Source organism: Gallus gallus, chromosome 2 (genome assembly GCF_016699485.2).
Source record: "Gallus gallus isolate bGalGal1 chromosome 2, bGalGal1.mat.broiler.GRCg7b, whole genome shotgun sequence".
NCBI lineage: Eukaryota > Metazoa > Chordata > Aves > Galliformes > Phasianidae > Gallus > Gallus gallus.
The window spans coordinates 34,605,375-34,631,895 of record NC_052533.1 but is presented as its reverse complement, the minus strand read 5'-3'; the positions used below and the strand labels follow the sequence as shown (position 1 = coordinate 34,631,895).

At 35.5% G+C, this 26,521-nt stretch overlaps 1 protein-coding gene across 4 annotated transcripts in view; it reads left to right on the top strand.

Moving 5' to 3' along the window:
• Positions 1-26,521, top strand: part of TBC1D5 (TBC1 domain family member 5) — a 307,207-nt gene that overhangs the window by 227,981 nt on the left and 52,705 nt on the right. For all 4 annotated transcript variants that reach the window (XM_015281811.4, XM_015281808.4, XM_040696662.2 and 1 more), the window contains 3 exons: positions 963-1,105; positions 7,020-7,126; positions 23,303-23,388. In XM_015281811.4, coding sequence (XP_015137297.1) covers positions 963-1,105; positions 7,020-7,126; positions 23,303-23,388 — 336 coding nt within the window. The remainder of the gene's footprint in view (positions 1-962; positions 1,106-7,019; positions 7,127-23,302; positions 23,389-26,521) is intronic.

Below are 26,521 nucleotides of genomic sequence, written 5' to 3'. Positions count from 1 at the left end.
ATAAACAGATTCTGCATGAGTAGTAATTTGCATATCCCAGCTATAAACGTAATTCATTATTTTTAAGTCCATTTTGTAATAATTATTCTAGGATTGATGTACTAACTCTTACTCGGCTTTTACAATTGCAACCTTAGATAATTCTTGCTAGCTAAAAAGATACCAAAGTAGTGGTTCTGTTTTGGAATAGCAATGGGAGGTGCCTGTCTTGAGGTCAGCAAGTAGGTCAGTGTAAGGGCCAGAACTGGGAATGAAAAAGCTTGAGAAATTTTTTTTTGCATCTCAATCTTCCAGTCTCAAGCAAATGTTGCCTTAATAAGATAGATTTTCACATTTTTATTTGTATGAAAACAGCAGAGGTATGATCAGGAGTTAATGCTGTAGTCTACTTGCAGATTATCACTAAATCTGGTAAAGATTTAAATGGTGTTTAATCAAAAAAGAATCTGTAGCATACTTTTCATGGAGCTGCAAACACTGCTTTCAAAAATGGAGAAAGGCTCTTCAGAGCAAGTGTGGCTTGATCACTGTTGTTTGTCATCTGCCTTCAACTGGCTCGCACTTGCCAGGGCTTTTCAGGGCTTTTGTAAACCACTGGCTTCACCCAGCTTCCCTGTTCCAGGCCATTCTTGCGTAAAATGGTCGCACTTCCATCTTCAATGAGTATCACATCAATTGCTCAAAAATACAGTATGTAGGATTGCTATGAGCTTTCTTTTCAGGTTAACCTATGTAATAGTCATCAGTAAACCACTACAGTCAGTAGCGTATTGCTTCCCTTAATGTAGATGCAGTAACATTTCCAAAAAGACAATTAGGTAAGTAATTCTCATAGACCTTCAGAATTTGCAAAATTTGCTGGTAAAATGCTTTGGATTGTAGTTGATCCTATAGTATATGTACTGCCTTCCCAGTATTTGTCAGAATGGGAGGGTATAACTCACGTCTTTTCTTTTTTTCAGGAGGTGGGTAAGGCTCCTCTTCGGACGTGAATTCCCACTCCAGGACCTTCTTGTTGTCTGGGACGCTCTATTTGCTGACAGTATCACCCTGAATTTAGTTGACTACATTTTTGTAGCCATGTTGTTATATATTAGAGATGCCTGTGAGTATCACTTTTCTCATGATCTTTTAAGAATGCCAACCTATTTTTCACAGAAAAAGAGGGCTCAAAAAATGCTAAATTTCATTGTGATTTTTTTTAACAAACTGAAAATCCTTTTAGATGCCATGAGAGAGCCATTTGTTTTCAGATGCAGTCTGCTGTATTTACGAAACAAATTGTATCTGAGAGTTAAATGCAGGTTTGTTTTCTGAGTAGTTCTGTGTTTTTCTACGGAGTTGCAGGCTGTATATGCGGGAAGTGACTCAGGTATGTATAGAGCTCCACCTTCTGACAAAGATGATGAATTGAGTAAAGTCTGTGAGGATGGGTATGCATCTTTTGCTGTTCTGTGAACATGCATAAAACAATGACTCATAATTTTCCAAGTTACATCTTGAAGGAAATGTGCATGCAAAGATGAGTAACAATTACGAAATACATCGATTCAAGAGTGGTGTCTTCAAAAAACTGATGATTTCGTTTTATTTCATTATACATGAAATTATATGCTAAGGTGAGTCCTTAAAGGGCTGCTGATGAGCAAAAAATACATGAAGTTAGGTTAAAGGAAAATCCCAAAAATGTCACTAGTTTATGTAACTGAATGGGAAGAAGAAGATAGATAATGATTATTTAAAAGATTTTTATTTATGCCTCATCATATTTTGCAGAAAATTCTATATATGAGTTTGCCACAGCAAAGTATGTGTTTTGCAGTCAGATGCGTGTCTGTCATTAAATATATGAATTCTTTAGCATGCTGTTCAGTGTTAATTATATACAATCTGTAAGTTTTAGCTTCTAACAAGGTCACATATTTGACACAATTTTGTATTCTAGGACACAAAGTTTTCAGCTTCTGTGGTTCCTATTTTAGGGCCCAATCTTGAAAATATAACATGCATGTACTTTACACATACTGTCATATCATTGCCTGCCACAAAACTTCATGTGGGGTGTTTTTTGTTGTTTTTTTGTTGTTGTTGTTGTTGTTCCTTTTTAATAAACATTTAGCATATAGAGCTGCCTTACATCCCTCTAAAAGAAGTGGATGTTTAATTCAGCAAAGAGATTTCAAAACAAATGGTTCTGTTTCAGGATTATCTAATTCCAAATCATTATAGTCTGAAATTTCAGCCTGGTTTATGGAGTAAACTGAAATAATCCTTAAAATTTTGGTATAGATGTATGGTGCAGAAACATGTAAAAATATTTCTTAACATCAGCATTTTATTTTGTGCCATCATTTCTCTTTAAAAACACTTTAGAAATATATCTGTAAGCACTGTGTCTCTCCTAGGGGAGAGAAGATTGTTTTGGAGTTGTTTTGTTTTTCTTTGTCGTGCTGACACGCAAGTATCAGTATGAGGTAACTAAAAAAGTGAGCTAAAAATGTATTTCAGGCATCTGCATGAAATCACTCTCCCTCTTTTCTCTGAAATCCCAGCTTTAATAAATAAACTAGTAAATAGTTTTAACATTGAGTACATTTGCTTGGATGGTAGGCAAAGATATCTCATCAGGACAGCTAATATTAAGTACGTTTCTTTCCACAGTTGGACTTAATCAGTTAGTCTAAGCTTAGTAGGATGGGGAAACAAAATACCCCATCAGAAGTGCTGTAAAGTTGAATATATTGTTAACTTCAAACTCAGAGATTTCTTGATTTTATAAAAGACAACTTTCCTTACCTATCTGTAAAAGATTTTTGTTTCTGTTTTCCCTCTTATTTATATGAATATTTGAGCAGAGGTGGAGTTCAAAGTTCTGTTGTAACATTCTTAAAAACATTTTCAAATAAATTTCTAAAAACTTCACTAGCTGAAAGGAAATGTTAGCTCAAAATCCTCCATGATATTGATCATCTATAAATAAACCATTTGGAAACTTTCAATTTAAAAACATTGAAACAATGAAAATAATAATGTTAATCCTAAGAAATTACGTTACAAAAATATCAAACATAAGCAATAATAAAAATAAATTACTGAAAGCGTTTGAGAGTTTAAAAGTGATGCAGATGCTTTTATACCAACACATTTGGGACTGGGGAAGGAGTAGCTGGTTTAGGAATTGCTGGATCTTTTTTGGTTTTCTTATTGTATTGACAAGGACGTGGCTTTAGGGAAGTAGCTTATCTGCTATATATTTCTTTTTATTATTGTATTTTAAAATCTGTTACACAAGTTTTGTATTATTTAATGTGAGTGTAATGTTTTGATTGCTAGATTACTGTGCATACACAAAACATAGTTGAAATGACTTGATCGTTTTAAAGACTGCCGATATGATGTATACAGCCATTCTGTAAACAGCTCTGTTCAGTTTAGCATCTGTATCCATGCAGAGTTTTATTCTTGCAGTGGTAATCCTCACCAACCAAGTGTACAGTCATGTACCAAACTATCAGCAAGTTTTAATAAATGATTTTCTGGGATTCTTTGGAAAAAAAAGTCATGGGAAAAAAAAAAAAAACGTTTTGTTTAAAAATCTGTCAAATCTGAACAATGAGTGTGTTACTAATTTTTCACTGATATGAACTGAATGTGAGCAGTTGTTCATGAAATCAGAATGGAAGGGAAGGCTCAGTGCAAATAAAGTGTATGTATTTTCTATTCTTCCCTTCCCTTCAAGAAGGATAAAAATGAACACACCTGGAGGGCCTACGTTTGTGTATTATTTGCACACAGGGATCTAATTTTGACTCATGAGTGTTTGAATAAGTATACTTTTAGTAAGTTCCCACTTGATAAGACTAGTTATGAGCATTATTAGCATATTTTTTTTTCTTACCTAAAAGCACCCTGAATATTTTAAGAGAAATAAAGGAGCCGTAGCCTCTTCTTAGAAGAGTTGATTTGTTATTTTTGTTATAGTGCAAGATGTTCGCATAATCTATGTTTAACTCAATTTAGGGCTACTAAATAGAACATAGCAATGCGTGAAGCAGCAGGGGAAAGTAGTCACACCATTCCTGGGTTAGGAAGTCATCTTCATACAGGATTGGCAGCATCAGACGTGAAACTCTGAACAAATGACAGGTGGCAGGAAATTAGGACTTGATTGAGGACAGGTACAGTTAGTTTTCCACCTTTTTTACTGGTGCTTGCATCCAAGAACGGTTATTGGATCAAGAGAGAAAAGTCAGTCTCATCTAAAGCAGAAGAAAGTAACTTAATGTTCCTCTTTGCAGTGCATAACAAGTATTAATCAAAAGGCAATAAGGTTGCTTTCTCTATCAGAGGAGTTTCTCAGCTGCTTTCCCTAGAAATACCAACCACATTATTTTCTGGCAAAGTGATAACTGCTTTTCACAGTATGAGTTGGATCCAGATGTGACTCTTGGAAAGGTGATGAGTGAAGGGCCAGCACAGAGTGGCAAGCATCAAGCCTATATGACAAAGGAGTGGATGGTCTTTCACCACTGTACAGTAGCACCATCCAGCTACTGCTGAGACAGGAGAAATTGGTACTGTAGAGTCTTCCTTCAGAAACTTCATCCTAAGTTTGATTCTTAAAAATCCTTTTAACTCTTCATTTACAGAAAAGGGGGGCTTGGGGTTTTTTTATCTGCTATTTTCCGCATCATTTTTAAGAAAATTGCCACTTTCTTAGATAATATCAAATGTTTTGACCTTTAAAGCCAAAGATAGTTCACTCTTGAAACAAAGAAGTATACCAAGAGGTATTTCAGCAAATTAATCCCTTTAACCCAAGATTCTCCAGAAAATAGAGCACTGGCAATGATGTTCTCTTCTGTAACAATTTCTACATGGAAAAGGGAGAGCTGAATGCATGAGAAAATCCCTGAAGATAAAATATAAAAGTTAGCAGCCCTTCCTCATTAAAGTCTGAGTTTTTTAAACATATCTGTGATGGCAAGGATTCATTTTAAAATTGAACTTCTAGGGAGCATAGTGGACTAAGGTCGTGACTGAACAGTTTGATTTTTTTTAATTGCTCAATTGTTTCTCTGTTCTACATTTCAAAAAATTAATAATTACAGTAAGTGCTTTCTGTTTGAAAATATCAGTTTTTGTCAGGGTTCAAGTATGCACCATTAAAAGAAATCAGATTTTTTAATATTTACTTTTCTCTGTATCAGTCAGACAGCAAATAACTCTTCCAGGAGAAATAAAGGAAGAATAATTTTAATCAATTTTCCATTGCAAAATAGAACACATACTGATATGCTCAAAACACAAATGTGTTGGTTTTAATACCTATCATTTATAAAAGTACATATAATTTGCTATCCATTGTCAGTATTTTTATTTGCTTTGGTAAAAAGGTATAATCATAACTGCAGTACAGTATCTGAAATTTGATTTACACGTGAGAATTGGATTGGTTATGTAATATGCGATGCTGGTATTATGCTTCTCTGAATGATCTCTGACTGAGACCATTGTGCTGTGTTCATTATGCCAGCTCTGTGACTTCAAGAAGAAAAAAAAAAAAAAAACAGGTACCTGAATATGAACAAGAAAAACAAAGGATAGGAAAAGAACAGGCAGAACAGATAAAGAATGAGTAGGATAAGTGAGTGCTTTACAAATGAAAGCAGATGTATGAAATTACAAGCTGTCGGATCAGCAACGGAAATGAAGATGATAAAGTGGTTCCCTACACAGATTATAATTATTCATTTTGCCCAGTCCTGCATCTTTCCCCCATAATCCTCTTGTTGAGGGAGGAAAGGTACGGGAGGATATGAGGCTTATTCACATGAAAGAAAAAATGTAAAGCATTTAAATCTCTCTGTCCACAGAACAATCATTTATTTTGCCTTTTATTGATTCAAAATAATCTGTGTTTGCAAGGATATTTTCTGGTATGGAAGTCTGATTAGAAGTATTTCTTGTTACAGTTAAAGTTCTCAGAATTGTAGTTTGTTAAAAATTTCATTATAATCATTAGTGTTTGAGTCTGTCTTTATATTGCACAGTGCAAGCTCCAGTAGCAGGCATTGCTTTGACAGCTGTGGCAGATGGATTGCCTGGATTTAGATGGTGCAAAAGAAATGAAGTAGTTTGCACAGACCTGTCTGAAAAGATGTCTTTAATAATTGCACTCATAATTAGATTGATTTGGAGGAAAAAAAAAAAGAAAGAAAGAAAGAAACAGAAGATGACAATGACAAGCAAAGAACCGTATAGAATATACTGACATAGCTTCATATAAAATCGACTCCCTAAAAATTTCCAAATAAGTAAAAAATTCTACTTAAAGTTAACAGTGTATTTTCATTCTAAGTATTTCTGAAATGCAAATCTAACCTTTTCCCTTTGTACTTAACATTCCATAAAAAGTTTTTTTGATTTACTAGAAAACAGGGAGTTGTTTACCTCAGTTTATGTTTGCATATGAATGTGTGTTTACGTGAGTGAGTGCATATATGTGTCTATGTACATAAGAATATGATAAAAGATATTTCAGCAAAGAATTGTCAGAATGGGGAAAAGTTATCATATAAGCAGGACTGGAAGTAAAGTTTACCTCATGTATTAACACCTTTGGATATAACATCCACAAGTGAGTGACTGAAAAGCCAGTGTCCACTTTTGTAGCTCCACTGACAGTGTTTCCCCCATCTCCACTGGCTCTGGATGAGTTTCAATGCACACCTCACATAGAAGTGTCTAAATTTAGGCACCTAAATCTGAAATTGAATCCTAATATAAAGGTTTTTGAAATACAGTCAGTGGTAGGTGTAATGTTAATGCAATTTTTTGACACTAATGATATTGGATCAAGTGTAGTCAAATGGCTTGGTAATAGAGTATGGTCTTTTAGTCTGAGCTCTGCTTTAGTTCTGAGAGTCTTCATGTGGGAAAAAGCAGCTACATTTGAACTGTCATGAACTTACAGGAAATAACATAGTAACATTTTGCTTTTTTCACTTTCATTGTAGTGATATCAAGTAATTATCAGACCTGTTTGGGACTTCTGATGCATTACCCTCCCATTGGAGATGTTCACTCCCTTATCCTAAGAGCACTTTTCCTTCGAGATCCAAAGGTGAGAGGTCGTATTTGTAAACATGGGGAATGAATCTCTGTAATAGAATGTTCTACATGCTATGACATTAATAACAACTTACATTTTGATGGGTAGACTATAGTTTCAAGTTTCTTCTTCCTTGACAAGCTGAAAAAGGGGCTCTTAAACAAGAATGGAATGAAGTTTCTTTACTCTTAAAAGAATTCTGTCCTATTAATGCACTAAACTTCTCCAGGAGCTCAGATAAGTGCAGATGTTTCCTGGATGCAGTGAGGAGATACAGTGTCTCCTTTGTTTGGTATTCTGCACAGACCTATTTCATCGTAAACTACGCTTCTGAGGGAAACTAGTATTTTATATATTAAACCTAGTAACTGTAAAACCTTTTTCTTGAGATGTCTACAGATGAATCACTGTTAAACCTTAAAACACTCCCCACCTACAGTATATGTTACATGATGACTTTCAATTAGAAACGAGAATCTACTGTCAACAACCTGAAAAGATGCACAGAAATAAAACATAAATTTATAAGTTTAAAGTCTGTGTTACACTCAACTATATTACAAAATACATAAACTTCTTGCTGATTTAGAAGGGCATGCATATATGTATGGTTATCATACATGTTCAGTTTCCCAATATAGTCGATAAAGTGTTTGAGGCAAAGCTGCATTCGATATTCTTTTCAGTATTCAGATTTTTGGCAGACAGCAGAATTTGTGCTACTTGTTTTGAACTTTCTTTGAGCACGTCCCATTAGTAGGCTGCCAGTGTAAAGTTTGATTTCCCTCATCTCCTGATTCAAGTCACCTTTGAAAGTGAAAAATTCAGCACTTCTGCACTCTGACTGTTTTCTGCAAAATTTCATCAATACCAATGTTTACACTTTTGTGGATTAAGAAAAAAATTGTCTCTTTGTTTCTGTATCAGTTTTTTGCAGAAATCAGCTTTCTTTACAGCTGCTTTCTTTACAGCTGTTTTCTTCATTCCTCTCGGGCACAAAGATTTCTTTCATGACGAGAAGTATATCATCTTTTAAGTGTGTAAGAAAGTTTGTAATGTTACATCTCAAGAATTTTTCTTAAGATTTAGGCGGCAGTCTGTGAAATCAAACTGCCAGCATTTATTTAAGTACTCTATGAGCAAAACAAGATAGAACTATTTTTTAGAGGAAAGACATAGACGGAGGGAAATTGTGCTGAGATATCAAGCTCGATCCATATGTAATCTGTTGTTTAAAAAAGGGATATGTTAAGGGATATGTTAAAAGAAAGAAAAATTACTAATTATTCAACTGTCTTCCAAGCATCCTAGGCAGTATGCAAGCTATACAACCAGCAAAATGGACCAAAGTAAGCCACCAGCATCCTATGAAAGAAGCTTGATCACTGTTCTGCCTCTCACTCTCTTGTCTGAAGCACAGTTGTTAGGCTCATAAGGCCTTGGTGTCCTAATAATTCACATTCTCAGATGTGCCTAAAATCCCTTTCAGAGAAATGATGGGTATAGGACCTTACTGTGCCTTTCAGGTAGTTCTCCCTTCAGGTGAATATGCCCTTAACACTCGTTTGTGCAAATGTTCCTCCTTTCTGAGATCAGGTATTTATACAAACTGGGGGAAGATCTCCTTGAGAGCAGCCCTGCAGAGAAGGACCTGGGGGTCCTGGTGGACAAGCAGCTGGACATGAGCCAGCAGTGTGCACTTGCAGCCCAGAAGGCCAACTGTGTTCTGGGCTGCATTAAAAGAAGGGTGGCCAGCAGGGAGAGAGAGGTGATTGTGCCCCTCTACTCAGCACTTGTGAGGCCCCATCTGGAGTACTGCATCCAGGCCTAGGACCCCCAGTACAGGAAGGATATGGAACTCTTAGAGCGGGTCCAGAGGAGGGCCACTGAGATGATCAGGGGGCTGGAGCACCTCTCCTATGAAGAAAGGTTGAGGGAACTGGGCTTGTTTAGCTTGGAGAAGAGAAGGCTCCAGGGAGACCTCATTGTTGTCTTCCAGTAATTGAAGGGAGCGTATAAACAGGAGGGGCTGTTTACGAGGGTGGATAGTGATAAGACAAGGGGGAATGGTTTTAAACTGAGACAGGGGAGGTTCAGGTTAGATATTAGGAAGAAATTTTTCACACAGAGAGTGGTGACGCACTGGAACGGGTTGCTCAAGGAGGTTGTGGATGCCCCATCCCTGGAGGCATTCGAGGCCAGGCCAGATATGGCTCTGGGCAGCCTGGTCTGGTGGTTGGTGGCCCTGCACATAGCAGGGGGGTTGAAACTCGATGATTATTGTGGTCCTTTTCAACCCAGCCCATTCTATGATTCTATGATTCCTAGCTGCTTCTCATTTTACATTGGGTTTTTGTGTTGAGGCTATATTAACACGCTTGGACTTCCTTTAGTAAGGAAGGAAGGTTTTCTATTCAAAAGGATTTCTCTAAATGAAAAATTACCTCCTGGTCAGAGATGGAAGTATATTTCCAGTGCAATAACAAGTACCCGTTTTGTTTTGTTTTTTAATCTTTTTCTAGATGTAATTCAAGGTTTCACTTATGTCTCTCTGAGCACATGCTGTTTCAACCCAACATATTTCTGAAATGGGAGTCTGCCTACTGTGGCTTGTTGTTCTGTGTGGTCCAAGATCTACTTATAAACTTATTTTCCCAGTCTGTCAAAATTTTTCATCAGAGAGAATGAAAGGGAAGATTCAACAAGACATCATGGATGATGTAGGAGTCTAAAATCAGTACCCAGATTATGTACCAGTGTAAGTGGGAAAATTAGAATACCTTTTTTTTTTGCTCTCTGCATAAAGATAATTCAGTTTGCCTTTATTCCCTGAACAGATAAAAGTAGATTGGAAGAAAAGACAAGGAGATTTTAGTCAGTAGTGTAACTTGTAAGCGATGATTAGAAAATTCATTGCTTAATGACTTTTCTTCCTGCTTTGATGTTTTCCTGTGCATTTCTTCATCAACAGCTTCTAGCTTCTAATGGGAAATTACATTTAGTTCGGTGCAATTTCCATCTTTTGAGCCAGAGCTGAATTGTTCTATATTGCATTTCTTCCAGGATTTTGCTTGGTTTTTAATGTGTGAAGTGGGATATTGTTGCATAGTCCAGTGGCTTATTTCATTATTTGTTGAACATAACAAGTATGTTAGTGTCATTCCAACTATCTGAGACAAGTTTGCTCTCCTCCTCTTGGAGCTTTGATTCACAGCTAGGCAGGAAATGTAGTAGAGAAATCATGGATAGGTGCAAACAGTAATCTGCCTTTTAAAGGTTTGTTAGTAAATGTTATCTTTGGGATTATTTTTGCAGATGGGTGAATGCCAGATAATCTCACTGAGGGGAAGACGTGGGTGTCTGTAATAAGAGAGGTTGATGACATGAACACAAAACTGGAAGGTTCTTGAGAAGTAATTCTCTCATAGGTTGTGAAGTAGTTCATATGGATCTAATATGGTCTTCCCATCCATAACTTCTGATTCTGGAGATAATCAGAGATTGCTCCTCTGATATCATCCATTATTTATTTCTACTTCTGTTTTCTTCATCTGTCATAACAGATAACTTCACCTTACTTATTTGCCTTGTAGATTATCAGGAAAGGTAAACTGTGGCTTGATGAACCCAGCATTTTTTGTTTGTTGCATTTCACTGCAGTCCTCACTAGGAGAAAACCTAATTATCAAAAGAAAACTAGACTATTTTTTTTCTTATAGATGAACAAATAGCATTTGCTGACCTTCTGTGGAATCAGACTTCAGCAGAAATCTTAGCATTATCCAGTAATAACAGTAATATGAAAAGTCATTTACGCTTGCCCTTACAGCAGCTCTTTACAGCAGCCCTGCTTTTGACTTAGTGGACCCAATTCTACATCCCCGATATATTCCAGTGACACTGAAGGGAAATACAGAGTTCTATAATAGCTGGAACCAAATAAACACACCTGTCTCTGATAGGTGGGCTGAAAGATACTTGATTTTATAGCTTTGAGTATGGATCTATGTAGAACAATTGAATTTAATCTCAATTAATGAAAACCTCAAATCAGCATTGTTGTCTTCAGATTGGGTGATGTTGTTAACCTGCTTAGCAGACCGTTTGTTTCACGTCTCTGCTCTTTGAACAGGTTATTACCTCACTTATTTATATGAAAGTTAGTTATGTGAAATTACAGTCCTTTCAAATCTTAAAGTAGAGCTCCTCATGAAAGAATGGGATTTTTTAAATATGTTTCTGTGAAATGAGAAAATAAAGCAAGGTTTTTTTCTGAAGGTATGTGTCTGTGAATTTAATATGCCACAAAATTTTTTCAATTTTTTTCACTTATCTAAACCATTAAGTACTGTTAATTTTCAAAGCAAAATCTGCAAAATTAAGAAATAGATATACAGAGATAGGGCAGTGGAAAAATATAAAGTGATTAAAAAACATAGTTCTAACTAAAGTTGTTCAAATAAAAAAAAATTAAAAAACCCAATTAGAAACAAAAGTCATAGAAAATGTGAACATATTGTGTTCCTTAAATAACCAGATGTTCTTTCCTTCCTGAAGGCAGCCAGGGCTAGGAATAAAAGGTTTAAAACTATTGTTTTAAGTTAACTGTGAATTTTGCAAATCTGTTTTCACCCTTTAGCAAATAAAATTCTAATACAGCAACATAAGCAAAGTAATTTTCATCTTTGGGTGTGCTTATTTCTATGTTGTTCTAAGTTGAAGTGTTAACCTTATCACAATGACTTATTACAAATCTAAAGCACAACATAGAATATTTCCATTTTACATTGCATACTAACAGTCTGACAACCATCCTTTGTCTGAAAGTGTACTGTATTCTTAATATTTTGTCAAATATGTTTGCTTTCAGATATTTTAAAATAGTGAATTACGCTAACTGTCAGACAAGCTAGTTAGGAGTTTTATTCAATGGAGACGCTACTCATCATAGGCCATTGATTTTAAAAAGAGAAAAAGAAAGGAGCTTTCAGTTCAGTGGAAATTAATGTTACTTATGCTAATAATATTATCATTACTGCTGCTGCTATTTTTTCAACATTGTATTTTGAGGTATTTGCTGACATTGAAAATGGTGACGTAAATTTTACAGACTTAAATTCTAACTAAATCCATGACATTTAAAATAAGTTGTATTACCTCATCATGACTGAAGTTACAGGGACTGACAGAAAACTTAAGCAACAATTTATGGTCACAATCACTCTACAATGATCAGTCAGATAAATTTACATTTCAGTTTTTAACACTTTTCAAAATCTGAGCAGTAAATGACAAGGGGGAAACACACTACTGAAATTTTGAACTGAGCTCTTTCTTTGTACATGAATTTTCAGCTGAATTTTCTTCTTAAGTAGCTGCCACCGTCTCAGAGTTTTCTCCAAGCTAGTTTCATGTGCCTGAAAGGCTGTTGAGTTTCACTTTCTTCTTCAGATGGATCCTTTTCTATACACTCATTAACTGAGGTGCTGCTGCAGAGCTGCAACTGGCCTTTGAAAGCTGCCGTTATGTCAGTGTTGTTTGTTTCGCTGTTTGTGGCAGGAGAAAAACAGGTTTGGGGTTGTTTTGTTTGTTTGTTAGCATTGTCTATGCAATCTGGCATTAATTACCTCTCTTTAATGACCAGATTTCAGCCAATCAGAAGTTAGAATCTGGCAGGTTTTGGACATTAGCAGCTCATTAATTCGTATCAACTCAGGAAGGTACTGCATGGGATGGTTAGTCCATTTTGTTAGAGAAGTACCAAAAGAAGGAGGGAGGGCTGAACAAATGGTTTATTTTTCTTTATCTTTTCCTTTTTTCTTTTTCCTTTTTTCCTTTTCCTTTTTTCCTCTTCCTTTTTTCCTTTTCCTTTTCCTTTCCTTTCCTTTCTTTTCCAATCATAAAGAATGTGGCTTATTTTTCAGGAGATTCACAATAATTCATTAGGAGTTTGAGGAGGTTGAGTCAGCCTGGGATGATGAGTATCTCAAAGCAGTATGAGGTGTTGATATGAGTAAGGTCACCGTACTTACTGTGCTTTAAATGAGAGTCACTTTCACAGGGGCCATGACTTGTAAAGGAAATGATGTCTTCCAGTACAGCTTAGTACGTGTCTTTTCAATTGGGAAGAGAGAATTAGGAGAAACAGACAAATGCATTTTCTTTTAGTGAGTCAGTGGCATTACACAGCGAACTTCTCTTTCCCTTAATGTCTGAAAGATTAAAGTCTTGGATGTTTAATAGATAGATCTTAACGAAAATGTGTCAGGATCTGGTTTTACAGCCACATTATATTCCTTGTGGTGAACCTAAGTATTCTGATGGTCTTATTTCCCAGTTTGCAGGTACAAGGTTAAATATAATTTAAACACTTCCTTTTGAATAAACTGATGTGTTTTCTTTAACTGCATGGTAGGCTTTTTAATGAAGGCCAATCAACTTCAGTACTGCATATATTTTACGTGTTATTAACTTACTCTTTCTGTTCTCGAAATCAGAAAGTTTTGCTTTCCATTTAAAAAGTCATTGTTTCATTAATAGAATAAGATATGACAGGCAGCTATGAGTTTAATGATAAATTACTTGGAATAACTATGTTGCTATAGTACCACATAAAAATAGTTTACCGTGGATTAAAAATCCTCTTTGTTTTTGTATAATTCTTTCAAAACCTGTGTTCCCTTTGTACCTATGTATTTTAAAAGATAAAAAAAACTTATGTGTTCAGTACTCATAGTACCAGAAGTTTTTCATCTATCTCAAAGTTAATTCATAGTGTCATAGAACCATTAAGGTTGGGAAAGACCTCTATGATCATCTAGACAGACTGTCCACCTACCTCCAATATTGCCCACTAAACTGTGTCCCTATGTACTACATCTACCCTTTCCTTAAACACTTCCAGGGACAGTGTCTCCACCAACTCCCTAGGCAGCCTATTCCAATAACTCACTGCTCTTTCAGATAATAAATTTTTCCTAATGTCCAACCTGAACTTCCCATGGAACAACTTGAGGGTACTCCTTGTCCTGTTCCTGTTACCTGGGAGATGAGGCCAACCCTCAGGTTGGTTGGTCTTTCAGGGAGTTGTAGAGAGCAATAAAGTCTTTCCTGAGCATCCTCTTCTCCAGACTGAACAATCCCAGTTCCTTTAGCCTCTCCCCATAAAATTTGTGTTCCAGACCCCTCACCAGCTTTGTTGCCCTTCTCAGGGCAACAATCCAACTCCAATCTCTCTATATTCCAGTCTCTCCAAAAAAGTTAACCATTTAATCAACCCACTATGAAATAGTCACCATCTTTAAAGTATCACATATGTCACAAGTAATACTTTCAGAAAAAAATCTTGGAGAGTAAGTAGCTCATTAGTCATTTGTGCATGAGAAATCCTTCATAGTCCTCCTCGTTCCTCAGTTTCATACATAACATAGTAGTCATCACTCTAAGAAGAAAGCTGATATTTTCAATTGCCAAAGAGATTGCTGATTAAAGCATCTCTCTCTTGTTAGTGTTGTATACGGAGGCCGGCTGTGTAGATAAGAATCCACAAGTATTATATTAATCCAGGTTAAACAACCATTGCACTTAAACATATAGGAAAAATGGAAGGAAATAATGCAAGATAAAGCTAAGCTTCTTTAACAGTGACGTGTCTTGTAGTTGAGCTGTGTTACAGATAAGATAATGCAGAAATAAAGCACTTGTCCCAGCTTTGTATAGGGCCCAGTGAACACCACTGCAGTCTACTTCTGAAAATGAGAAGATATTCAGCAAGGAGGGCATGTTCATGTAGCTGTTCTCACTGCTGGTCTGAGCTGCTGTCCTGGAGGAGAGTGAGGACATGGTGGTGTGGCTGGCAATTTCTGTACCAATAGGGGGTTGTATAATCTTTCAGAGGAGACACCTAAGGGTGAGTCAGAAACCACTGTTTCTCCCATTGACTGGAATTCAAGCAAGTACACGATCATGCTGTATAGAATAGTGAGTAACAGCCATTATTCTATAAATTGTCATGGCGGTTGCTGGTCAGTCAACATGATCAAGTATTGCAAACATGGGGGGGAGAAAAGTGTTTGTATTTTTTAACCTTCTTTTCAGATTTCATAAATAGACCTTTTATCAAGGTGTCTTCTCTGTTAATTAGCAACAGAAAGCATGAGGTGCACCAACATCATGTTCATCCAGAGGGCTGACAGAGGAAAAATTTGCAAATAGGAAAGGAATTGTACTTCTATGTTGATAAGCGTTCCTGTTAATATTCACTGGGAATTCATAAGCTCAGTCATGTAGCGTACAAATCTTTTCAAAGGATAGGTTGGAAGAGAAAATTCTATTTGGAAACTGAAACTTCAAATAGTTCCTTCTCTTTGAGCAAGGCAATACCATTAGTAGCTAAGTAAAAGCAATTCTGATTGTATTTGATGTTAAAGTAACAAATAGAAGTGTTTTAAGCTCTTAATTACTCTTGTTACCAGTAAAACTTACTGCACGTGAATTTCTTCGGGCTGCTGCTTTCAGATGATTGGTTTGCTTCTGTTTAAAAAGTCATCTGAAGCTACTGACCTTCTCCTAAAGAGTAATGATATTATCTATAAAATTACCGCATTAAAATGTATTTAACAGTGTTAGAGTGAGGTGATTATGGTTCTTGTGTGCAAACTGACAATTCAATTAATCACTTCTAGTTTGCAAAGTAGTTTGTCAAAAGGAAGCACTTAAAACACTTAAAGCACTCTGACTCTACCTAATCAAAAGTTCTCTGTATCATAATTTATTTGTTTGACTAAAATTGCAAAACACAAACTTTGAGTTTTATAAAAATAGATTCATAATCTTTCAGTAATCTGTGGAAGATTAGCTACTGAGTCATATCCAGTCTAATAGGATGGAATTTAAGTTCAGTCTCTTCTGATATAAATATGGATATACTGATGGTGTATTGACACAGCTTATATTAATTTATTAATTGTCCTGTACAAAAGCTATTTGATTGAATATGTTTGTATTGTAGAACTCTTCTAAAAGAGCGAAATATTTTCAAGATAGAAGTGCAAATGGTGTAGTTTCTGCTTTGCCAATAGTTTTAATGGAAAATTAGATTTAGATAATTAAGGTAGGTTTTTTTGGTCCTTCTTAGGAAGAAAAGAGGTAAAAATGGCTCTCCCATGCCCTCATTCTTGGAATCACAAAATGAAAGGAACTGCTTATCCCACAGCATCAAGAACTTAGCAAGTCCCTTCTGTTTTTGAGGAAAGGACACCAAGATCGTATTCCTTCTATTGTGTTGTGCGCCTGAGGCTTTTTGAAAGAGCATTTTTCACTCCCTAGGGACCGTTTTCAAGTGCTTTACTTGGCACATTATGTACAGAACATAAATTATTCTGTTTCTTTTCCACGTGGCAGACATAACCAAAAAAAACCTTTGCTTTTTTTTTTTCAGGTGTGTTAGATTTGTGTACAAGCATGTGTCTGGAGAAGACATAATACTGAAAGTGTGGTTAACGAGGGTTTTATCAGTATAAGCCTAGGATAACTGCACTGCTCACAAAACCATCAGTGAGTTACGCAGGTTGTCCAAAACGAGTGCCAATAAAACCATAATATGGTAGCTTTTCTGTACATAAAGATGTCATATTTTAAATATCATAATTTGGAACATTCCAGGGTTTAAAGCAAGGCTCGCTGTGTGTTCTGTTGAAAAGCCTGGATCTTTCCTCCACAGTGTTGTAAAATTCTTGTTCTAACCGTGCGGGGCTGCAAGATGCCAGTGTGTAAATCTGTCATTGGGTAGGGCTGAGCGCTGTCAGATTTATACCTCACTATTTAGTTAATTTATTTCTTAAAACCAAGGGTTCGGTTGAAAAGTAGATGGCTAAATTAAGAGGCAGATTTAAAAGGTACTTAAGTGATTCTGTTTATGCAAGATGGGGATTTTACACAGGTTATGAACTTAAACATTGGCAAGTTGGAGTCTTTTTGTCTGGAATATCAATAAAAGCTTATGTGGGATGATTTGATCTACCTGTTAAAATGGAATACAGTGTAAAATGATAAATGAAAAAAAAGGCTTTTGAGTGAGTTAGGACAAGGATCCTAAACAGGCAACTAGAAATTTCTTTCAGTCAAGTCACTGAAGTATTTTTAAATCTTGCTTGTCATTTTTTCATTTCTTTATCTCTTGTCATAGAATGCCCATGTGAGAGAAAGCATGTGTGCGTGAAGTTAAAAACAGACCATAATGCACAGTATTTAAAATATCATCCTGGTATTTGAATTTTCTAGTTGCCAGGGGGATGAAGGGCTGTCACGGAACGAAACTGGAGATAATTTATTTCAGATTGATCAGAGTTCGGGGGTTTCTTCCTGCTTTGACCCAATTAGCAGAATTTCTTTCCTTCTCAGTTCTTTCTGGGATTTTTTCTTCTTTCGGAAAAGTAGTGCTCCCTAATTTTTCTTCATAAGCAATTAAATATGATAATTCTTCAAGCTGTTATTGCATTGTAAATAACAAGTTCTGCGACTGAGACCCACAGCATCTTTCTGAAAAATATAAACAGGAAGTATTATTCCCAGTTTGGGGATTATGGTGTTTCTGTGCCAAAGCCAGTGTTAGTGTACAGATCTCCTGACTCCTGTGATTTAAGAAAGTTCTTTATTATTTCTGTGCATGATATTTTCCATGCTGTTCTACTATCATATCTAGGGCTGATAGATGCAGACTGTCAGCCTATGTTTTGGATAATATTTAACTGTTGGCATTGAACCACTTTAAAATTGGCACATTTTGTCCTCTAATGCCTTACAGTTGTTTGGTTCTTTTTTCTTTTTAATAAGTACTTAACTCTGTGGTTTGTAGGTGATGGAATACCTTTTGTGCTTCAACAAATTGCTTTTTCTGTGGAATGAATAGCTAGGGAGGAGAAAGATGAGAGTTTTGTTTTGGGAGTGGCATATGCTTTGGGTGCTCTAGAGTTTGGGATGGCTTTATGGTTAGTGTACAAAATATTTTGTCCTGTTTATGTAATGTGAAGCCATTGCTTATATCATGTAAGTCAAGTCTTAGAGTGGAGTCAGATTCTTGGATAACTGATAAACAAATAAAAAGAGGAAAGGTTAAATTCTCTCTGCAACTAGGCTATTAGATAATCATTAGGATGCAGTTCATATTGATTATTAGTGAATCATCAGTGAAAAACTGCTGCAGAACTAAACTGCAAAGATGCTTATCCACGTCTAAGTTGCTGTATTACACCTCTGTTCCCAGACCAATTTTTGCCTCGTTTTTATCTCTTTTATTTAAGAAACAAGTACAGGTGATGTAGGTGGAAAAGGTATAGCTTAGCAGACCCCTTCATCATCACTGAAGATAGGATCAGGTGCTCCTCCAAATTCAATTAGAAACAAATGAAAGGGGGAAAAAAGTAATTTTAATACAGAAGTATTTTAGCTGGTATGAGAATTATGAAAAAAAAAAATATTTTCATATCAGCTAAAGAAGAGAAAAAGGAACAAAGTGCCTCCTTAGAAATGTCTAGTTAAATAAAAAGAACAACATTTGATCATTATCCTTCTCTTTTTTGTATATGTTTCGTTCAGTTTGTTCTTTGTTCTAGGCTTAAAATATCATTCATTTAGGAAAAAAAATAAAAATGTGTACCAGCATTTATTTAATATACTGAGGGAAACTGCTTAAAAAAAAAAAAGTCCCGTTTGGCTCTGGTGAGATAATTATTTTAGTGAGACTATTGCTGCTATTGCTGTGTGGATGTGTAATTCACTGTTGCTGTTCTGTTTGTTTTTTCCTCTGTTGCATTTAGGTTATCTGGTTTCAGATACAATCTATTAAGTGGAGTATTTTTCAGTAGTTGAGGTTTTCCCACCTGTCTACCCTAAAACACCTGCAACATATGTTTGTGTAACCCTGCAATGCTTTGTGTTTTGGGCCCCGGGAAATTCCCCCAGAGCTTTTTGCTTATAAACAGCTGAGCAATTCATTTCTCTAATGACGAGTGCTTTTCCCTCGGCATTGAGGCAATAGCACGTTCACTGAAATAAGTCTCATTTTTCATCAGACATATTGAAAATCTTTTTTCATTGTTGTCTCTTATTCTGGGCCTTCCGATTTGTGCAGAATTAGATTAGATTTTTTTTTTCCTGTTAATATACAAGGAAGGATGAAAAGGATACACCTAGACCAAGGAAAGAAGAATGTTGTATACAATCCTCCACTAACACCTGCTTGGAAACTTCTGCAAATAATGTGTATCCAAATGGTTAAACGTTATATTTCAGCATAGCGTGGTTTCCCCGATGCACTGCAGAGCAGTGGTGCCCATGACTGCTGCCACACAGCTCTGTGGACAGTTCTACGCAGTATGTCCCTGGAAGCCCGTGAGGAAAGGGGCAGTACTGGAGGTTTTATGTATATAAAGCACAGCCCCTCACTGGTGGGAGTTTTGAGAGTTTTTCAGCAGTTTCGGCAAGTTTAAGGAATTCCTGCTGCATTCCATGGGATTCTGACCCCATCCTCAACTCCCTCACCTGGGAGAACAGAGGGTATGGGTATGGCTGAACTCCAGCCCTTTTCCCATAAAGCAAAGCAGAAAGTCCCCAGCAACTCCCTGCTAGCTTTATAGCTGTTTGGAACAGTACATTTACAACCTGTAAATGAGGATCTGTACTCTAAAATTAGGATGGACCTAAAATACCGGAAGCATCGTAAGACATCTTTTCTATTGCAGCCGTGGCTAATACATGCTTAAGAGACTTGTGCAAAAAGATATACATATATGTTGCTTTTAAAACCTTAAAGTCCAAAATTGCACTAGTCCCTGCACGTGCTTCTGTATCTGTATTTAGTGTGTGATTCCTCTAAAAGTATGAATGTGGCAGTTTTCACCACTTTAAGCTTACTTTAGGTAGAAATGTAAGAACAGAAGAATTATAAAGCCAGCAGACTTCTACCAAAGATGGGTGTGGGAAGAGAGATTTGTAGTATTGGCACAGGCGGCTTTTCTCTAGTATTTCTGCACTCTGTTTCCCTTAGAAGGGAAAAAAAAAAAAAAAAACTGAATGTGTTAATCTGTTTAATGCCCTTACGCAATTTATTAGGAGGTTCCAACAAATTAGCAATTTGAAGGGTTGATTTCACTGTCATTTAAACAAAATTTTCCTCTTAAGAAAAAAGATTTCATCTGAGGAATTAGTCAAAATAATTACATAAATTGGGGGAAAAAAAAGGAAATAGTTTACTAGCCTAAGTAATTAAAAATATAAATAGGATCATTCTAACTTGCACTATGTAAGGAAAAGGATGCAGTTTCTGCGCATATTTTAGACAACAAAGCTATGTTTTGCAGTAAATAAATTTGTTTAATCTTCTTTTCTAATATATGGCACGTAATGTAGGGGGTAGCTGAAACTGCATGCTTAGACGAGAATTAATTGAAAATTCATAAGGGAGAGATGTAGCTGCAGGTTTTTGTTTCTTCTATTTAACCTATGACTTGATTAAAATATACGATTTAAAGGATGTTATCATAACAATATAAACATCATAAACCTCGTAAAGCCGTATTTTTTTGTTCTCTAAAGTGCTATTTTAAGAAGTTTTACCATTTCTGTGGTAGTACTGAGCAGATGCAAGTCTGCTAACATGAATGTCAGATATTTGTGTTGGCTTGATTTTAATAGTGCACTTTTCTATATGGATAACTTTACTGTGTTACAAAAGGGTTTTCAACAGCGACTTGGTATTTACTGCCTTGCACTTCTAATGTTTTTCCAATATCATTTTTTCTGAAGGCATTTTTTTCACTGCATGTAATAGTAATTTAAACTGCCTCTTCCTTTGATATCTTTAAACCTCATAGGAATTTAAATAGTCCCCTGTGAAAGTAATGCTTGATCCTCATTCATATATTTGAGTTAGCTCATTATTCCTATTAACGTCTTTAAGTGCTTAGATAGTAGATCAGCCTTTTGTGTCTTGAATTACTCATCGTTTCTGCATAAATATATTTTAAGAAACTGTTCATATGATCTTTTTTCCTCTTTCTTTTTTAAACAGTTCTTTTTTTTTTTTTTTTTTTTTTTTTTTGGTTGGTTGGTTGGTTATGGGGTGGTAGAGAGCAAATTCCATTGGTTTTGCCAAGTTTAGAATATATATTGAGTTATTGGTCACACTGCAAAACAAGGTAGCAACTGGTAAAGTTTTTCAAAGGGTTTCCCTTCGAATTAGAAATGCTAGCTATTCTGTTGATCTTGTGTTCTTGCACCTTGTGGAAATGGGCATCAAGTCACATGAAGGAAAAAGTTATTTAATTCACAGGAGAAAAGTTACACTGATTACTTGCAGAGTAGTCACAGAACCATCAGTTATCCTCCTCACGTCAGTTTGGATTTGATTATCATAGAAATGCATTGAATTACCAAAGTAGAGCAATAGTAACTAAAGCTGATTCATTGTTATTGCTGTCAGTTGATGAGGACTGACTTACAAGCCATATGAATGGGTAGAGTTATGCAAATATTGTTTTTATAACAAGGGAAGAAAAATGTACAGCACCCATTACAATGTGGGTGGTAGAATAGATGAGAACATTTTTAATGCTTGTCTAATAGCTTTTAGTTTTTGTTTCATTTTTAATGAACATTACAAACAGGATATATTTTTAAAATGTTTAATGTGTTTCCAAATAAAGGGAACTAGACCTGTCATACAAGATTAAATCTGGCTACATGAAGCAATCTGGAAATTCCCAGCTTTAAGTTTGACCCCAGAAATCATCCTGGCCATACCTACCAGCTCCTTACATATTACTGTCTCCCGTTGTGCACATGCAATAGTTCAGTCTTTAAAATGTAACTCCTATACCTCTTCCAAAAATAACAAGGCTTTCAAGGAAAGAGGATTATCTGCAGTTACACAGAGAAAGGAGGGAGCATGGATACTACGGCATAAAATGAAATTAGGAGAGTTAGGACACAGAGTGTGACTAACTCCATGAAGAATGTAATATGCTTTCAACTGTGAACAACTATCTCAGAAAGGTCACTGCATAGTTCATTAAAACTATATTTACTATTAATGAGAGTTAAGAAGGCAGATCAGAATATAAGGCAACAGCCTATGAATGATCAAATCTTTGAAGCAAATAATCAGAAAGTGTTTACCTGTGTTTTAGGCAGCATATCTGATGATTGCAGTGAATTTTATCATTTTGTTGGGTTTTTTTTCCTACAAGAAGTGCATCTCTTTAAATCATTTCTCCTCTAATTCATGCTTCCGTATACAAGGACTCTGTAGGTCTCTGCTGGTTTTGGTTTGAACCATACACATTTTATTTTTACTTCAAAATATTTGCATTAAAATAATAACTTCCAAATAATGTCCTTCAGGTTGCACTAGTTCATTCAGAACTCTTTATGCACATACTGCATTCACACCTCTTCAAGTAGTCGTTGAAATACCATCTCAAGGGGTGTTTTCACAACTACTGGAGGCAGTGGGCTCCAGTAAAATAGTTCTATTGTCATGGACACCTACAATTAGCTTCTGCTTTCAGTATCAATGACAAAAATGTTGTTACAGGAGAACTGTGCTTTCTTTGTCGCCTCAGTTTTGGGCAGGGAGAAATTTAGAGAGAGAAAGTCTCTGCGTGCCATCTAGTGGCAGTGCTCGGCCAGTCTTGCTTCTTTGCTTAACACTTCTATGCAGTTATTGCAATATGTAAGCACTGCTTCGTCCTTACTGTTATCATTTTCTTTAAAATCACATCATTTTAGCCTGGAGATGGTAGCATTCTGCACCTGAGATAAAGGAATAAATTACATCTGTGTCTGAACTTTGCCATAAAGTACTGCTTTAGTTAAAAGTGCTATCACAGCATCCAGCAGTGCCTTCCCCATGTGAAACTGATTTCTGTTAGTGAGGAGAGGGCTTACTGCTTAAATTCGGTATTATTCTGAGGATTTCAAGGCTGCACTTTTATGTAACTACCATTACTGCCTTTAGAAACCAAGATCCTGAGAAAATAAATTATGCTTTACATTTGTAATCTTCATTAATAAACAAATTTCTTGTCTCCACTTTAAAGCTTTCAGAAAAAAAAATCCATTATAGTATGCTTTTTATAAAAGATACATAATGCTATGTATTTTTTGTTTGATTTTTTTTTTTTTTTTTAGAAAAATCCAAGACCAGTGACTCACCAGTTCCAACAAAATTTAGATTATTACAAAGCGCGTGGAGCAGACTTGATGAATAAAACCCGGTAAGCTATTTCTGAAGATGTTTGCACTGAACTAATACCTTACATAAATAAAATGTTTCATAAGTCGCTCTTATCCCAAATGAGAGTTACATAAGCAGTGCCAAAATCATGTGTTTAGTTCATGACATTTATTTTCAATCTTTCGCTTTCTTTTATGGAAAATTAAGGTTATATGATAATTGGTCAGCTCACTGGCTTTTTGTTTTAAGGCTAAGTTCACAGTGACACATTTATTAAAAGCAGGGAGTAAAATATTCAGCCAACGTGAGTTCTGTAGCTGAGCTACATCCAATAGCGCATCTAATTTCAATCTGTAATATCAATGTAACAGAAGCTATGTGAGTTAACTAAGTGTAAATCCACTTTGAATGAATTTTTATTGAACCTTTTTGCAGCTTTCCTTCCTCACTTTTTTTCAGAAATGGCTTCTATCAATGCAATTCTATCTGTTGGTGAATAGTCTAGTGGTGCCCATGCTCCGGCACGATGGCCAAAGAGTCAGTGCTGGTGGCTGACACCTTTTCCTGGTTGACAGAAATTATTGCACTCTATCACATTTATTTAATTTTCAATGGTTTCAAGATTTGCCAAAAAAAAAAAAAAAAAAAGGAAAAGAAAAGAAAGGAAAAGAAAGGAAAGGAAAAGAAAAGAAAAGAAAGGAAAGGAAAAGAAAAGAAAAGAAAAGAAAAGAAAAGAAAAGAAAAGAAAAGAAAAGAAAAGAAAAGAAAAGAAAAGAAAAGAAAAGAAAAGAAAAGAAAAGAAAAGAAAAGAAAAGAAAAGAAAAGAAAAGAAAAGAAAAGAAAAGAGAAAAATTAATAATTTGAAAATATCTAAAGAAAACATTTCAAAGAGTTTTGGGGGAAGAAAATCACAAAGCCCAACCTGGTATGACACCTGTTGGAAGCCTAAATTCTAAGGAAAGAAATGACCATTAAATCTGTTGATTGTGCACAGGAAAAATTGCTTAGGATAGTTCACATACGGGAGTAACTCAGAGAAATCTGTCTCAACACAGGACTGTTTAGAGTAGGTCAGACATGGTAAATCTGGTCAAGATTGGACTAAAGAGAAAATGGGAAGATGTGACATTATGAAATGTTTCATCAATGAGCAGAGAAATGTGTTAGATTAGCTACCAGGTCTTTTTCATCTTTAATTCCACAGATTCAGTAATATATTTAAAATATCTTTACAACTCTCTAGCATGTATTGCTTATATTTAAAATATCTTCACAGATCTCTAGCATGTATTGCTTATTTTCTCATATATATAACCTTTTAATCTGTCATATTCATAAATTTTTCTCTCATCTCTCATAACGGCTACTCACTGAAGATAGAAATGCCTTTGCATAAGGCTTGCTTAAAACAAAACATTTTCATCTTAGCAAAAATCTGCAGAGATTGAATCATCTTCCCACTGCCAGTTTAAAAATACACCATTCATAGTCAAGGTCAATGATGCTTATTGTGATGGAACAAAATTGTTAGCTTCGTAGATGAAATTCACGTCTCCTTGATGTTCATATTTTTAAACTGAGGCCTTACTTTTAAATGCATCTGCTGATAACTCTACAACATAATCAATCAGCATTTTTCTTGTAATTGTTGTGCACGTCTCATACATTTAGATGGCTAAAATGTAGACATTGATCCATGTTTAATGGCTGTAATCATCCTTTGTGTTAATAAATCAGACATTTAAACAATAAGACCACATTGTTCTTCTTTTCCTGAACTTCACCATAGATTTATATACCTCTTCCAGAGATCTAACACCTTGCTATTGTTCATTTTCTGAAGCTGCAATTCAGAGAAATCACACACTGAATTTTACTTATGAAGACTTTTGTTAAGACCACATCTCAACAACTACTACAGATAGCATCATTATTCATTTTTCACATATGTGTATGTGTTCTGAGCTGCTCAAGAGCATCTGTCTCAGATCAGAGCTCAGTCACACACAGGTATTAGGAACTGCAGTGACTATACTTTCTAATTCTCAAATAATCATAAAACACTATTGCATATTGTTGTTGAAAGCTTTTTTTTAATTTATATTTTGAACATAATGGCTTAGATAATATGTTTGGTGTTTATGTTTTTGTTTAGTGCATTATCTCAAGAAGTCTCTTTGAAACTATTTGAGGAATCCAAATAAACTCACTTCTTATCTACATGTATGTCAAAGCAGCAAGTTAAACAGCTTAGAAGGAAAACATATTTTTTATTAAGGAAGACGTTTTTTTTTTTCTTTTTTTTTTTTTAAACAACAAATACACAAGGAGACAAAACTTGAAGTCTTCATAATCTCAACATTTTATCCTATTCTATTTGCTTCTTTACAAAAGCTTTGTCTCATGCATCCATGGACCATCAGGATTCCAGTGATGCAGTTAACTCAAAGCATCCAGTGGCTTTGTTGCTTGAGTAGCTCCTCAGAGGAAAAGATTTTCTTCTATTAAATACCAGGTTTTTTGCTAAGTCAACTTTTTTTTTTTTTTTACTGATTGTCAAAAGAAATCAAAAGACTCACTGTACAAGTCATTATCTTCTTTCTAAGATGATAGTTCAGGTGAGTTAGTGATATATAGCTCCTTAATTTGGTGAAAAGTTTAAACAGACCAAGGAGGAAAACTGCCACATATACTGATACTAGGGTTCAGAATCTCAACAAAGTTATTACTGGCATGGCCCCTAAAATTGGTGATGTAATTAAATTAATTGCAGACTATTCATATTTGCTTGATATCTGCTAAAGCAGCATTTGATGTTTCTTCTCCCACCTTCACAACTACAGCCTGTGTTTTCTTTCTGGAATGAAGAACTCATTAAACAAAAATCCCTGTGCTGACTCTTCTGATGCTACATGTATGCCAATGAATTGAGAAAATCCCTTGTTACTTCCTTAAGTGTCCCTGCATAGTTACATGAAAGTGGTGGAATGTCCCTGGAGGTATTCAAGAAACATGTAGATGTGGCACTGGGGGACATGGTTTGGTGGGCATGGTGATGATGGGTTGATGGTTGTTCTTGATCTTAGTGATTTTTTTCAACCTGAATGCTTCTCTATTCTGATTAATAACCAATTCTGCTAGGTAGTATCATAGAAAAAAATAGTAATAATAAA